At 28.5% G+C, this 14,642-nt stretch overlaps 1 protein-coding gene across 1 annotated transcript; it reads right to left on the reverse strand.

Moving 5' to 3' along the window:
- Positions 1-10,177: 10,177 nt before the first annotated feature.
- Positions 10,178-12,997, reverse strand: LOC100262077 (pectinesterase 2). Its single transcript, XM_003634000.4, has 2 exons — positions 12,021-12,997; positions 10,178-11,042 (listed from the first exon to the last, which is right to left on the reverse strand). Exons 1-2 carry the CDS (start codon positions 12,889-12,891, stop codon positions 10,351-10,353), a joined length of 1,563 nt encoding a protein of 520 aa, XP_003634048.1. The 5' UTR covers positions 12,892-12,997; the 3' UTR covers positions 10,178-10,350.
- Positions 12,998-14,642: the final 1,645 nt, after the last annotated feature.

Genomic DNA, 14,642 nt, shown 5'->3' on the forward strand with positions numbered 1-14,642 from the left:
AAGACGACACAAAGTAAATTGATGAATCCAACCCAGTTTCAACAATGCACTTCTCAAACTAGAAAACAAAATTACTTAACGTTACTTATTAAAACTTATTAAAACTCATTAAAACCCGATGCACATCATTATGCTTAATAAAAGGATTAAAAAGAAAAACTACTTTGAAGATGAACATCTTTATATATAGAATTATGTAATTGATATCACATAAATTAAAAAGTAATTCAAAATTTTTTCACTTGTATCCTATTACTACTTTCCATATAATCAAATGCAAAGTAGTTATAAAAGTAATGCTTCATGTAGCACCATCTATATAAATTCATAAGGTTTTATGGGTATTATAATTTGGGTATGGTTAACCCTGAGGGGTAGCTCAGTTGGTCAGGCCTTGGGTTTGCTCCCCAATGGTCACCAGTTCGAGTCCCCTCAGGGCCACTGGAGGTTTACCCGGTTGTTAACTTCAGGGCCCCGTGGGATTAGTCGAGGTGCGCGTAAGTTGGCCCGGACATCCACGGTTATCAAAAAAAAAAAAAAAAAAAAAAAAAAAAAATTTGGGTATGGTTGAACCAATGGTCCCCTTGGTTACCTACAATTCTGCAACTTTTCTAATTTAATGATCAATTTTATTGGGAAAATGTTGATGCATGAAATAGGCATAATTTTGACAAATGATAATAATCAAAAGTAGATATAATGCGACATAGGAAAAGTGTAATTAAGCTTTAAAAAGTAACAAACCAAGCTTTACCCTTCAACTACTGATCATGACCAAAAAACATGCACACATGAACCTACTAGAATTCTTTTGCCTTCCCTGCTCAATCCAAAGCATTGAAAAATAAAAATAAAAATAAAAATCAAGAATGAAATAAAAAAAAAAGAAATTAATTATTTTTGTTGTGAGATCATGCTGAGGAGAGGGTGAAGAAATATCTATGGAGTATAATGTGGTAGGGCCAACGAGTGGAAAATACTCAAAGCTCAAAGTGTATGAATACATGTAGGCCATAGAAGAGGTAGAGATATTATACTCACCCCATCATTTTGTTTTTGTTGGGTACCCTAAATTTATGGACTATGACATTTTTTTTTAAAAATTTATTTAAATTAATGCAAATAGAAACAAAAAGCACAAGTATGGTTCTCAAGTGCCTCTCCCAAAACTTTGCCCATTGTTTCCTCAAATTCATCCAAGGAGACCACTGAGATATTGCACAACAACAACACTGTTGGTTATACCTTTGAATAGATCATTATTATTTCCTCCTCAAGGGTTACAAAAATAAAAAAATAATAATAAAAAAGAAGAAGAAAAAGATCTAAAAAGGGTAAGATATAGCACAAAAGATTAAATATATGCAAATGTTAGTTGTTTCTTAGTTAAAAACTTAAAATTAAGGTTACATTTGGTTGATGGGAGGGTAGGTAGGAGGTGTGGAAAGAATATTTACATTATGAGATATTATTTTCATAAAATGTAATACCCTATAAATGTTTGGTCTGACTGTGACAAAACATTGGTCATTAATATTAGATTTTATAAAAATATAGAAAATAAAAAAAAATATTGGACATAAATTTTCGAGAACAATTTTACATGAAGTGATAAAACATTAGTAGTATAGATATTAAATTAGGTTTTCTAAGAAATTAATATAAGTATAATATACTAAACAATAAAAAATGTATATTATGAAAGTATTTGTTTAGATAACCTTTTAAGAAATTAAAAAATGTTTTTTATAAAAAGAATAATAATAATAATTTTATGTCTTAATAAAAAATCTTAATTAAATACCATGAAAATGCTATTTTTTAAGGGTATGTTTGGTTCTCGGAAATTTTGAGGAAAAGTGAAAGGAAAATAAAATGAAGGAAAATAAAAGTAAATTTAAAATCAATAAATTATTTTCATATGCTATTTCAAAATTATTTTACTTATTTTAATTTTTTGATATAAAAATTAAATAATTTAAAAATATATAAAAATTTAATTAATCTTAATTATATTTGATTTTCTTTGGTATTTTTTGTATAACAATCAAATATAAGAAAATCATTTCTTAAACATTTGTTTCTTTAATATTTTTTAGGAACCAAACATAAATTAAAAGTTTTATTATGTTTTATGTAAGAAGTTTTTTTATATTTAACAAATTTTTATAACATTATGAAAATTATGATTTTGACTTTAAGTTTATTTTTGAACTGAAGACCAAAATAAAAATCTTTCCCACATAATTATGGAATAAAGCTTGTATACACAACATTTTGATTTCTTCCCATAACTTATCATGAATTGGAATGGGCTTTTTTTTTTTTTTTTTTTTTAATTTCCTTTTAATTATATTTGAAATTTCATATGACATTTGTGAAGAAAGATAATAAATATCTATACTTTTCTCTTCATATTGGATGGAAATATTGAATATGACATAAATATTTGCATCATGCTTACCTGTTCATTTTGTTATTTAATATTGTATTATGAAAAATTATAAGAAAAAAACAATTGAGCCAAAGAAAACAAAAGTAAAGGAGCTAGGCAAAAGAGAATGGGAAAACAAAAAGTTTGACTTCAATAAAAGTTTTTTCACCATCATAGAAGTTTGATTTCAATAAAAATTTTCCACCATCATTCTTTGACTCTTATTTTTATTTTATATAAAAATTCAAAATCTTAAAACATATAAATATTTAAATATTATTTATTTTATATTTATTACTTTTTATATTTTACATGAAAAATCAAATAAACAAGCTGATATTAAACCCTCCCTTTTGGTCACTTTTGATATCCACAAGGGCTCAAATTAGAGGAGTGTAAGAAAAAGGTGAAACCAATAAATCCAAAGAATTAAACCAAATTGAAACAATTTAATTTGATTTATTTTATTTTTTAAAATTTATTGGTTGAATCTTTTGAAAAAGCAAAGTGATAGGCTTGGTTTATGAGGAAAATTTTTTGTTAGTCCGTTTGAATTGAGGACAAAATCATAATAAGTTACCTTTTTCTTTTAGTTTTTTCCCTAAAAGTAATATTGATCAACTCAATTCTTTCATCTTCCTTCTTATTTTATTTACCATATTTTTGGGTTGTATTAGATAACTTATATTTAGTCATCAAGCATGGAAATATGCATTTTTAGACCATTAATTTTCAAGAAAATATATGAGCCTAATTTTTAACCATATTGAATCAATCAAATCAAATGTGGTACGTGTTTTTTTAACTTAATATTGAATGTAATATATATTTAGGTGGTGTTTGTTTTTTGGCTGAATAGAAAAAGTCAAAATATTTAGCTTTTTCTATTAAGTTAAAAGTAACTTGTTGACATCATCCAACATAACTAAAATGAACTTGTTATCAATAGGTTCAGTTTAGTTATATTAGATGATGTCAACATGTTACTTTTAGCTAAATAAAAAAAGTCAAATATTTTGACTTTTTCTATTCAACCAAAAAACAAACACTACCTTAAACTTTAGATGATTTGTTTTTTAATTTTTTTTATTTACTTATTACTTTTTTAAAAAAAAAAAATTCATTGAATAAAAAGAGGTAAAATATTTGACTTTTTGTTAAATACTATTTTTTTTTTAAAAAAAAAAAATTAAAACATTGACTTTCATTTTTTTAATAATTAATACTTAATAGAAATAAAATCATAAAAAATAAACAACTTAATACTATTAAATTTCATTTAGAATTAAATTAAATTAAGTTATATTTAGATTTAAGTAAGAAAATAAATACCAACTTATCTTAATTCAACAATTTAATCTACTGTTGTTGTTTCCAATTAAATCAAAATTAATCAATTTAGTTTGGTTCTTGGCCAGCTAAGAATGCATATGAATCCAATGGTTTACACCTCACCTCTAAGTTCTCTAACTCAAATTCATCAAGACAAGAAGAATCCATTACTTTGTGTTCATGATTTGACATATATGCCTTAAAAAATGAGAAAAGAAAGAAAAATAAAGGAGCATGGAAATTATTTAAGTGGGTACACAATTTAACTTTTGTGGAGCAAAAAGATATCAAAAACAAACTTTTAGACAAGTGCATGAAGCATGGATTATTGATATCTTGCAAGTTAATTTTGTCAACTACAAGTATCATTGGCCTTTTCCAAGTGCACACGAGATTCATCTTTAATGATCTTGGATTGTGGTAAATATGGCTAATAATTGTGCTTTTCTTAGTGTCAATCACAATTGGCCCTTTTCAGAAAATGGAAACCCTTACCTAATATCAAATAATAACATAAACAATAGATATTATGATTGTATTTTGGTTTATATGTCCCCCTCGAATAATAATGTCAATTATTACTATAATGATATGAATAAGAGGTAAGAACAAATAAAGTGCGAAATAGTGGAATTTTGAATTATTAGGATTACACACTTATTACCCATTCTAAAAATGAATTATATGGTGTTAGTTTAAATTGATAATTTAGCTTCGAAGAGGGTTGGTTTGGAGAAACTACAATTAAAGCTCAAGCATTTATATCAAGATAATAATGATGTATTAGAATACATATTTTAATAGTAATGGATGCTTGAAAGCATGCATATAAGATAATTGAGTGGATAGTAACATGCAAAAAGATGAAATTGGGTTGGACACATGAATGTCCAATAGGGAGCGGTTAGGTGCTCAGGTGCACCATCTTAAAGGACATTCAAATACCTCGCACTTTTAAGTTTGGAAAAATGTTTTCATACTTATGAAAAATTTCCTACTTTAAAAAAAATTAGTGTTTCCATAGTATGAAATGACTAACAACCTAACCATTATTTTGCCATAAAAATAAATTAGAAAACTTATTTTACACACAAAAAGAGAGAACCCTAAAAATTGTCTAATAAGGTCTTTATCCTATTGAGGCTCGTAAACCCTCAAAAAGAAAGAGAAAAGGCATAGATGAGGATTCAAGATGTCAAGCCTCACTATTGTTTTGAGGTGATCTAATTAAGGAGCATGACGGTGTGTCGAATTATAGGTATAAAGAAGTGTGGATGATTATAGGTATAAAGAAGTGTGGATGATGGTCTTATAAGTCTTATGCTACCGTGTATATATATATATATATATAACTTCTAGATAGATAAAATTATGTGCTCATATTTCATATTTAATGAATTTTATTGTGATCAATAGATCCATGGTTTTTGTATCTATAGAAATGGTGAGTAACGATCTTTGTAGGTTTTTTTCCATGTATATTTGGAATCATTGTGTATAGTTTTATTATTAATTTATCTAGATTATCATTAAATATCTATGAGATTACTAAAAAGAGATTAATTAATTAAATTGAACTTATTTAAAATAGTGATTTAAGAAAATAAAGCACTTCAACGTTTAAGATTTGGGATATAAGAAAAAAAATTTATTGAGGACCATCTAGATATTAACCTCTTACATTTACTGATTTACATTTTCATAGAACAAATGGGCTTAGTGGGCTAAAAAATGTGTGGCATGATCTTTTCAAATGGCCCAAAGCATTCAAAGATTGGTGTATAAGGATTTAATGGGCCAGGATGCTTTAATTAGTTTTAGTTTAGAGTGAGATTTCAAGCTCAAAAGGCCCAGCCCAGCTTGAGATATCATCATTTAGGGCTCCAAATCCAACCAGGTTGGGTAATAATGTTTACAAATCATAAATACAAGAACAAATAAACCAATAAAAACATAAATAAATAAGATAATATTGCAACAAAAATATAAATAACATAAGCTTAAATTGTGCCTTTGGGCACTTGAAATTCAAACTTGCGACTGTAAAAAAATGAATTTACATTGTTTGGTATGGTGAAAATTAAAACAATTTTTTTGAAGACAATATTCTCTAAAAGATTTTTTTTTCTTCTTCCAAATAATGACAATTGATAGTTGTGGCTCAACATGTATTTAAAATTTTCTTTCTCAACCATTTATGTGCAAGATCACCCATTCTTTTCACTCTAGAAACTTACCATTGGAGTGTATATTATTAACTTAAGTCTTAAACTAATTATTAAGTATCATGAGCTCTAGTGAATAAAACTTTTGTGGATTAGTATGAACGAGATGGATTAGGTTATTTTTGTATGTCTAAGTAAATAATAAATTGTTAGAATTGAGGCAAGCCACATAAACAAGTAGTTTAGGGCTTGTTTGACCATGTTTTTTGAAAATTGATTTTAAAAACGGTTTAAAAGTTAAAGAATAAAAAATATTTTTATAATATTTTATAAAAATAAGGGTGTTTGGTAAGTTATTTTTAAAAGCAGTTTTTAAAAATAAAAAATAAAAAATTTGTTTGGATAAGTTGTTATTGAAATTAATTTTTTTGTTTTGGTTTTGTAAAAACATTGTGAATTCAATTTATATAATATAAATTAAATTAAATTTAAGTCTTATTAAAATTTAAAATAGTTTTATAATTATAAATAAATTATTAAAAAATAAATATTTTTTAGTTAAATATGAAAAATAATATTATAATAAAACCATAAATTATATATTTTCTAAAAAATATATTATTTTAGTATATGTGAGAAACATAAGGATAATAACATCTTTATAATTTTTTTTTATTAAAAATGAATAATATTAATTTAAAATAATAATTTTTAACAATATTTTATTTATAATGAAAAATTAATGAAGTTTAACTTTTTTTTTTTAATGTGTAAAGGAGTCAAGTTTTTCATTTCATATACACATTTAGTACTATATTACAAATATAATATTTTAAAATGTTTTGATTTGATCCATAATTAATTAGATTAGTCTTTCGAATTCAAAATTATTCTTATAAATTGTAAAAATTAGTAAAGAAATTAAATTATTAATTATGTCTTACTTAAATTATCATTTGTTTACCTAAATTCAAAAAATATATTTGTTGTATAGGAGAAATAGTAAAATCATGACTCATAATATATCAATTTTGATTTTTTTTATTGATTTGATTTTTTTTTTTGAGTTCCAAATTATTTTTAAAAATTGTTAAAAACATTATTAAATTCAATACAAAGAGTCACTTGATTTGAAGATCATTTTTATAGTATGAAATTTATAAAAATATAATTATGTGTAAAAAAAATAATAGAGCCATTATAAATCGATTTTTATTCATAATTTTTTTGGTATGAATGAGTTTATTATTTGAGTTTTAAATTATTTTTAAAAATTACTAAACTTGTTAATGAATCTAACATATTAACTTTTATTTAATTTGAAGTTTATTTGTCTGGATAAAAAAATTTAGAAAATAATAATTCTATGTAGAAGAGAAACAATGAAGTCATTCTAAACCACTTAAGTTTTGTCCATAAATTTATGGTATTAATTGGTTTATTATTTAAGTTTTAAATTATTTTTAAAACAATTGTCTTATATATGTATATGCGACTAATTCATTGTTTATCTTATAAAATAAAAATATCCAAAAACTAAATAATTTTGTTTTAAATCATTAACAAATGTTAGAGGCATGGGTTGGAGGAGTGTTAGTTACTGGGTCTAAAAGTTGGAGTTATGAAGGAGTGATAACTTTTAGGAATCATCAACATGTTTTACATCTATGTCTATTGAAATACTGATTAGTCTATATAAAGATAAGAATTTTTCAAATAATAAAGTGCAAGATTCTAAGAAAAAATAGAAGAAATAAATAGCATAATGAATGTATTAGAGAATTTTGAAAGGACCCTCAATAAATGTTTGCATGAAGATTTTGAGAAGACTCTTAAATTATGAGGGTTCATTGTATTACGTAACAACTAATGTGTTTTGCAAGAAAAAAGAGTAGAGACTTGTTGATGGATATGGAAAAGTAACTAAGAGTGGGTGGGACATATGTAAAATGACTTTAAATATTTTGTTTGGACTTGTGTAATGAATATGATATATTGCTTATATGATGATTGTAATGTGGTATATTTGGTTTGTTTATTTTGGACATTTGATACATTTAAACTTTTGCAATTATAAGACTTTCTCTTTATATTTTGTTGAATAGACTCGTTCCCATATTATTCTCTCTACTTTGATAATCTAAAAAGGGTGTATTATTATAAGTTGCTAGTCTTTCATGGTAATGGAAGCATAACGCAATGAATAGAATCATGCATGTAAAAATAGAAGCATTACTTATATATTGTTATAAACTATTTGATTATATTGTTATGCTTTTATATTATAAATACTATTTTTTTAATAAATATTCTTATGGAGAATCCTTCACATCACTCAAGTAGTTTAAGTTCATCATCATCAACTGAAGAGGAAGATATAAAGTTAGAAATTAAAAGAGTTTTAAAAAATAAAGATTGGCTATGTTATTATTTCAATTATTAAGTGACTCATCCATTAATAAGCAACAAATCTCTACATCATCATTTATATGTTCACTTTTCATTTAAGACCTTTTAAACGGTTCATCTAGCATATATTATGAACTAATGCAACTAGAAAACCATGGATTTATTTCTCTAGGTCATAAGTTTTAGGAAAAATGGTGGTTTGTTAATAGTAAACATTTAAATGTTGAAGAGAAAATGATCATGTTTTTAATGATTATTAGTCATAATCTTTGAAATCAATTAATTAAGAATAGATTCTAACACTCCATTCAAATAATTCACAAATACTTCCATGAGATTTTAGTGGCTATGGTGAAGTTCTCAAAAGAGATGATTACTCTTCCATCATTCAATGATAGTTCAAATAGTATCTCTAATAGTTAACTAAGGCAAAATTTTAAGGTATATTATTTTTTATTAGTAATTATTCATATCATATTTTTATTATCCTCATATAAAAATAATTATTTATATTTTAAAAAAGTATTGCCATGTAGGGTGGTGGTGCAATTGATGGAACTCTTATCCATGCATGGATTCCTTATGATCAACAAGATTGAGGTTGTGGGAAAAGAACATGTTTTTATAATGTTATGACACGTTGTAATTTTGATATGATCTTTAGGTATGATGTTGTTGGAAGGGAAGAAATAGTCCATAATTCAAGGATTTTGACTAAAACTATTCACAACCCATAACATAATTTTCCAATACCTCTACCAAGTAATTTTTTTTATATTCATTTTATTTAACATGATTTGTATTTATTCACAACACTAATAAACTCAATGCATATTTTTTTTAGATAAATAATATTTTGTAGAAGCAATATACACACAAACTTGGGGTTTCATGGCACCGTATTGTAATATACATTATTGGTTGAATGATTTTTGTATATAGCAGTACTGGTCGAGCCATAAAAAAAAGAGGAGACATTCAACCAATATTATGTATAATTAAGAAATGTCATTGAATGTGCTTTCAGTGTTCTTGAAGCATGTTTCCCAATATTGAAGAGAATAACACCGTATTCATTTACTAATCAAATAAAAATTGTCATAACATGTTTTTCCATTCACAATTTTCTTTGGAAAATTTTAGTTGCTAGTAGATTACTTTTTGAATATGACAATGAAGTGGTTGAATTGGAAAGTGACAATAACTTTTTTCTAACATCTAATCAAGTATTCATGCAACAACTTGACCAAATTGCAAATGAACTTTTTCAAATATTTAATTAATTAATTTGTCATTTTGTAGTTTTTCCCATAGTAAGAAATATGATTTTTATTTGGATATCAGCACAAAATACATTGTATTTGAATATTTGAAAATATGTAATGTCTTTAATATGATTTAGGTTTTATCAATCTATTTTATTTATTTATTTATTTATTCCAAATTATTAGCTTTAAAAAAATTATTGTCAAATTGAAATATGTTAAATTACTTTTTGATCAAATGAGAATTAATATAAAACTCAATTTTCTTAATACTTTTGGAATATAACAAACAAACAACTTAATACTTAAAAAAAATTAAATAATTAATTTAATACTTAATACTATTAATTTGTGTTTAGAATCAAATTAAATTATATTCCACTTATACTTAAGTCAAAAAAACAAATGTGGCCTTAGTCAAGAGCGTGGATAACCTCACAGCAGTGTGTTCCTTTACCTATAGGGTTCTTTCCTGTTCAAAAATCAAGCTAATCCTCGAAGTCAGCTGCTAATTAATGTGTGGTTTTGTGAATAGTGATTCAACTAATAATTTGAAGATTGATACATTCTAGTAATGGTCAGTTCCCTCAGAAACATGGGAATTATTATAATTAATTCTTATTACAAGTTAATGATTGTGAAAATCCCATTTCCAGTTCCCATGAAGGTCTTACAAGAATATAGAACAAACGAAAGAAATAAACAAGCAGCAAATTGGACTTCATACATGCGGTGTTGGACATCATCATAGACCAGACCTGAACGGGACACCAGTGGCCGGTAACCATGACTGGCCAGCTATAAAGTTGGCGACACTGAACTTGGAAGCTTCAGTTGCACTGGTTATAACCCGATAGCCTCGCCACTTCACCCTCCCACTGGTCGATGAACCAGGCCCGAAATTCTTATACTCGCCATAGTACAAAGTATTCAGGGCAAAGTTTCCATCCCATTCCAACCATCCTGCAGAGTCCACCAAGGTATCAAGGTAAGTTCCAAGGTAAACAGTCCGTGAGTACTCCTTCCATGGCCGTCCCAAGTAGGTCTTGAAGGAACTCAGCACCGGTTTAAGGTCGGTTGCAGCCATGACACGGCTGTTATGGATGGATATCCCGGTGTTTTGGTTTGGATCAGTTCTGCCTTGTGCTGTGACTACATTTTTTTGTTTATCCATAGGCCTCCTGGCATAGATCATGCAGTTTTGGAGGACCACTGCTGCGTTGCCAAATATGAAGTCTACTGTTCCATAGATGTAGCATTCTTTGTAGAATTGTCGCTGCGAGTGGACATAGAGGGTGTCTTGGTATCCTTCAAAGGAGCATTGGTAGAAGACAGAGAGGTCGGAGCCTGACCGGAGCGCCACTGCTTGGTGATTCTGTGGACCGGCCGTGTTGCGGAATGTGATGCCACGGGCTATGAAACCTTCACCAGTCACAGCTGAAATAAAAAACCAAGTAATGAAATTAGTGAAGACTCGTATGGCTTTGTTAGGGATGTGCCAAAAAAACTGATAAAGCGATCAATCGGTAAATATCGGATCAAACCATATCAGATTAAGTCAGTTTTATCAAAATTTTAAATTATTCCCACATATTATTGCTTCGATTGTTTGTATTTTTATTCTTAAACATAATAATGCGATCATGCTGATCATTTGCATTCATGATAAATGTGAAGAGAAAATGTATGACCCAACTTGCCCCATATGGAATTAACTGAACTGAATCAAATCCAGTCCAAATTAAGTCTTTAATTTGGTCAAAAAATTAGTTAGTTCTAATAAATTCCAATTTAATTAAAACCGACCAAAAGAAAAATTGTCACTTCAAGGTAAGACTATTTGCATACCATGTGTATTCAAAGAGGTAGTATATATGACAAGAAAATGTTAGTGTTCTTTTTGAGTTGTAGACCTTTAGGGGGTTTACAAGCATGTTAGACTAAGCTAAAGCATCTACAGGCATTGAATATCATGGGCAACATCTTTGCTTCAAATTTCAACCGAGTTTTAATTGTATATAGATAGAGGGAGAAAAAAGGCAAAGCTTCCATTGATTAGGTTGTCCATTTTTTCCTCTAGACATTCACACCTGATATTGATTGCTTGGAAAATTCATGCAATTCTTTTGTCAAGATAATAAAGGTCGCCTTAATTAGTAATCTAGAACGCTTGACCTTTTGGGCATTTGACCATTTGAAAAAGCGATGGGATTCATAACACTCGAATCCACCATGTGAAGTAATACAGAGAAAATAACATGATGCTTTTCCAAAAAACCTGAAAACAAGATTTACAGTCACTATTTTTTTTAATCCTACTATATGATAATAATAATTGAATGTTAGAGACTTGCATTTTACTCTTGAAATGTGAAGGGAAATTTAAAAAGACTGAAAAGAAGAGAGGTGTCTTACCAACTGTGGCAGAGTTGAAGGTGGTGAAGCCTCCTCCAACGCTGCGGCTGCCAGTAATAATGGTGTTCCTCAGCCCATCACCCACTAGCATTATATTCTTCATTTTGTTCCCAATCTCTATATTCTCCTTGTACACACCTTTCTTCACATGTATCACATACCTCCCACTCCCACTCCTCTTCGCCGCTGCTTCAATCGCCGCCTTTATGGTCTTATAATTCCCTGATCCATCCTGGGCCACCACTAGGTTTGCCTTTGCCGCCGTCGACGTTGACTGCAAAAGCCTCCTATCCCCAGCTTTAACCCAACTGGGAAACCCTTCTTTGTATGTATGTTTCTCGGGAATATCATTTTTCATAGCTAAACTGTTGCTGATCAGCTTTGACACATTGTTGGACATGAGAGGCAACACGAAGTCTGAAACGCCGAGCTCCACGAAACCTGCCCGACATGTGTCGAGGTTTGTCAAGGCTGTGCTGAGCCAAGTTTGCTGGTCAAAGTCTGTGCACTTGGTTGCAGGGTCCAGGGTTTGGTTGAGTTGTTGAATGGTGTCTTGATACTGCTTCAAGCAATCAGCCCATGCAGCCTTCTCGCGCTCGTTGCGGCACTTGGACCCCAGCCACTTGTTGTGGCTCTGCGCGGTGAGGGCTCTCTCCATGGCCACTTGCATAGCCATCTTTTGGAACTCAGACTTTTTCTTGGGCGCATTGTACTTGTGCCCACCATGGCTCATGAAGTACTTGCATGGTGCCGGATATGGCGTTTTGTCGCACCACCAGTTGACGTCGCCGGAGTCAGAAGCCAATATGGTGGAAGAGAAAAATGACAAAGAGAGCATAAAAATTGCGAATAACTCGAGCTTTATCGCCATTACAGGGGTTGTATTTCTCTAGGTTGTAGTGGCTGTGGCTCTGGTGACGGGCTTGTTTATATAGGATAGTGAAGTGATGGGATACAGGTTGGCTTGTTTTGAATATGACTATGAGGAATATGCAAATAAAAAAATCATGGAGATATAGAACCCTTGTACAGGAATGAGGAATCATTGTTCGGTCCTCTGTTTATGACTTTTTATATTCAGTTGTATTCAAAAGCGTGTACATACATCTACACATCAATCATGATAATTTAATGTAATAAAATAATATTAAATTTATTAAATAACTCTTTAATACATATGTATATATACTTCTTTGACTAAATATTATCATAAATTAGATGAAAAATACTAAGATATCTATTTGATAATGTAGGATAAATTTGATAACGTTTATCCGCGTTTGACAAAAGGTAGCAGGGAAAAGCAGCATGAAACAGTTTGGTGAGGCTGCCAGTTGTGGAGCGTAGGATATGTTGGACTTTTTCAAATAGTTGACTTTGGACTTTGATGGGCGGCTCCAAACGCGTCGCCCTAACAACTGTTGATTGATTGATTGATATTCAAACGTGCACGGTGTTCCAATCAAAGGCGGTGATCACTTGAAAAGTTCTACGGTGAAGTTTCCATGCACCCATACATTATTCTCCATCTTATACACTCACCACCTTCTTCTTCCATCCTTGAATATTTCAAGCTTTGTTGCGGCTACGACATTTGGCTATAGAGAAAAACAGAGAAAGGAGAAAACAAAAATGTAATAGTTCTCTTCTATTTTCTGCATTAAAGAAAAAAGTAGATTATATTATTTAGGGATACAATTGCTCTTTATATAGAGCTTTGGAAAGAGTGGAATAGAAAGTTATTAAACTCTACAAGATTCACATTGTATTAAGAGATTTTTTTGGTTCGGATTAAATAAACAATATCACTCAATCATTATCAAATTGACTGTTAAACAACTTAATTTTTCCATTAGTTTATTCTAACAACTTAATCTCTATAATTACTTAGAATCCGTTTGGTAGTAATTTTAAAAAATATTTTTAATATTTAAATTTTTTTATCATTTAAATGTTACAAATATTAGAAACATTTTATAAAATCACTTTCAAACGCACTCTTAATCTCTAACTACTATCATAAATCAATCAAAGAATAATATAAATGTATAATGAAATTCTGATTTGAAATGTTTTGAATCAAGCAATTAGTCTTTATGTTAATTAACTTTACAGAAAAGAATTTTGAGCCTCAATTTTTTTATTTTTTCGTACAATTGCTTTATGACCTTATGATGTATCAAAAATATTAATGATATTAATGTTAAAAGCAAGGTGAAAGACATTTTGAACATCGCTTTCATACATGAATTTTTAAAGTCAAGGTTTAGAAATTATGGTTACATCTGTATAGAATCCCTAAGTGTTAGAATATTATTACTAAAATAAAAATATATATGACTAGTGGGATTTATAAATAACACTTCTCACCATTTTTATCATAAAATCTATTCGGTAGAAGAAAAAAATTAAGAAATGTTTAAAATTTTAATTAATTTTTATTTTTCATCCTGCAATCATCATTCATCACCTACCACTGTCGCCATTAATAAAATGACTAAAATTCATGAAATTAAAATACGAATTATAAAAATATTTATTTATTTAAATATAAATTATTTTAAGGAAGTCAACTCTCACCCACTTCATCTAATCAATCAAAATATAAAAATGTTATTATCA

The sequence above is a fragment of the Vitis vinifera genome, chromosome 16 (genome assembly GCF_030704535.1).
Source record: "Vitis vinifera cultivar Pinot Noir 40024 chromosome 16, ASM3070453v1".
In the NCBI taxonomy this organism is placed as follows: Eukaryota; Viridiplantae; Streptophyta; class Magnoliopsida; order Vitales; family Vitaceae; genus Vitis; species Vitis vinifera.

Coding starts and splice junctions, on each gene's coding strand:
- LOC100262077 (XM_003634000.4), bottom strand. CDS start 12,891: ATGGCGATAAAGCTCGAGTTATTCGCAATTTTTATGCTCTCTTTGTCA. Junction 11,043..12,020: donor CTTCAACTCTGCCACAGTTG/GTAAGACACCTC, acceptor TTTTTATTTCAG/CTGTGACTGGTGAAGGTTTC.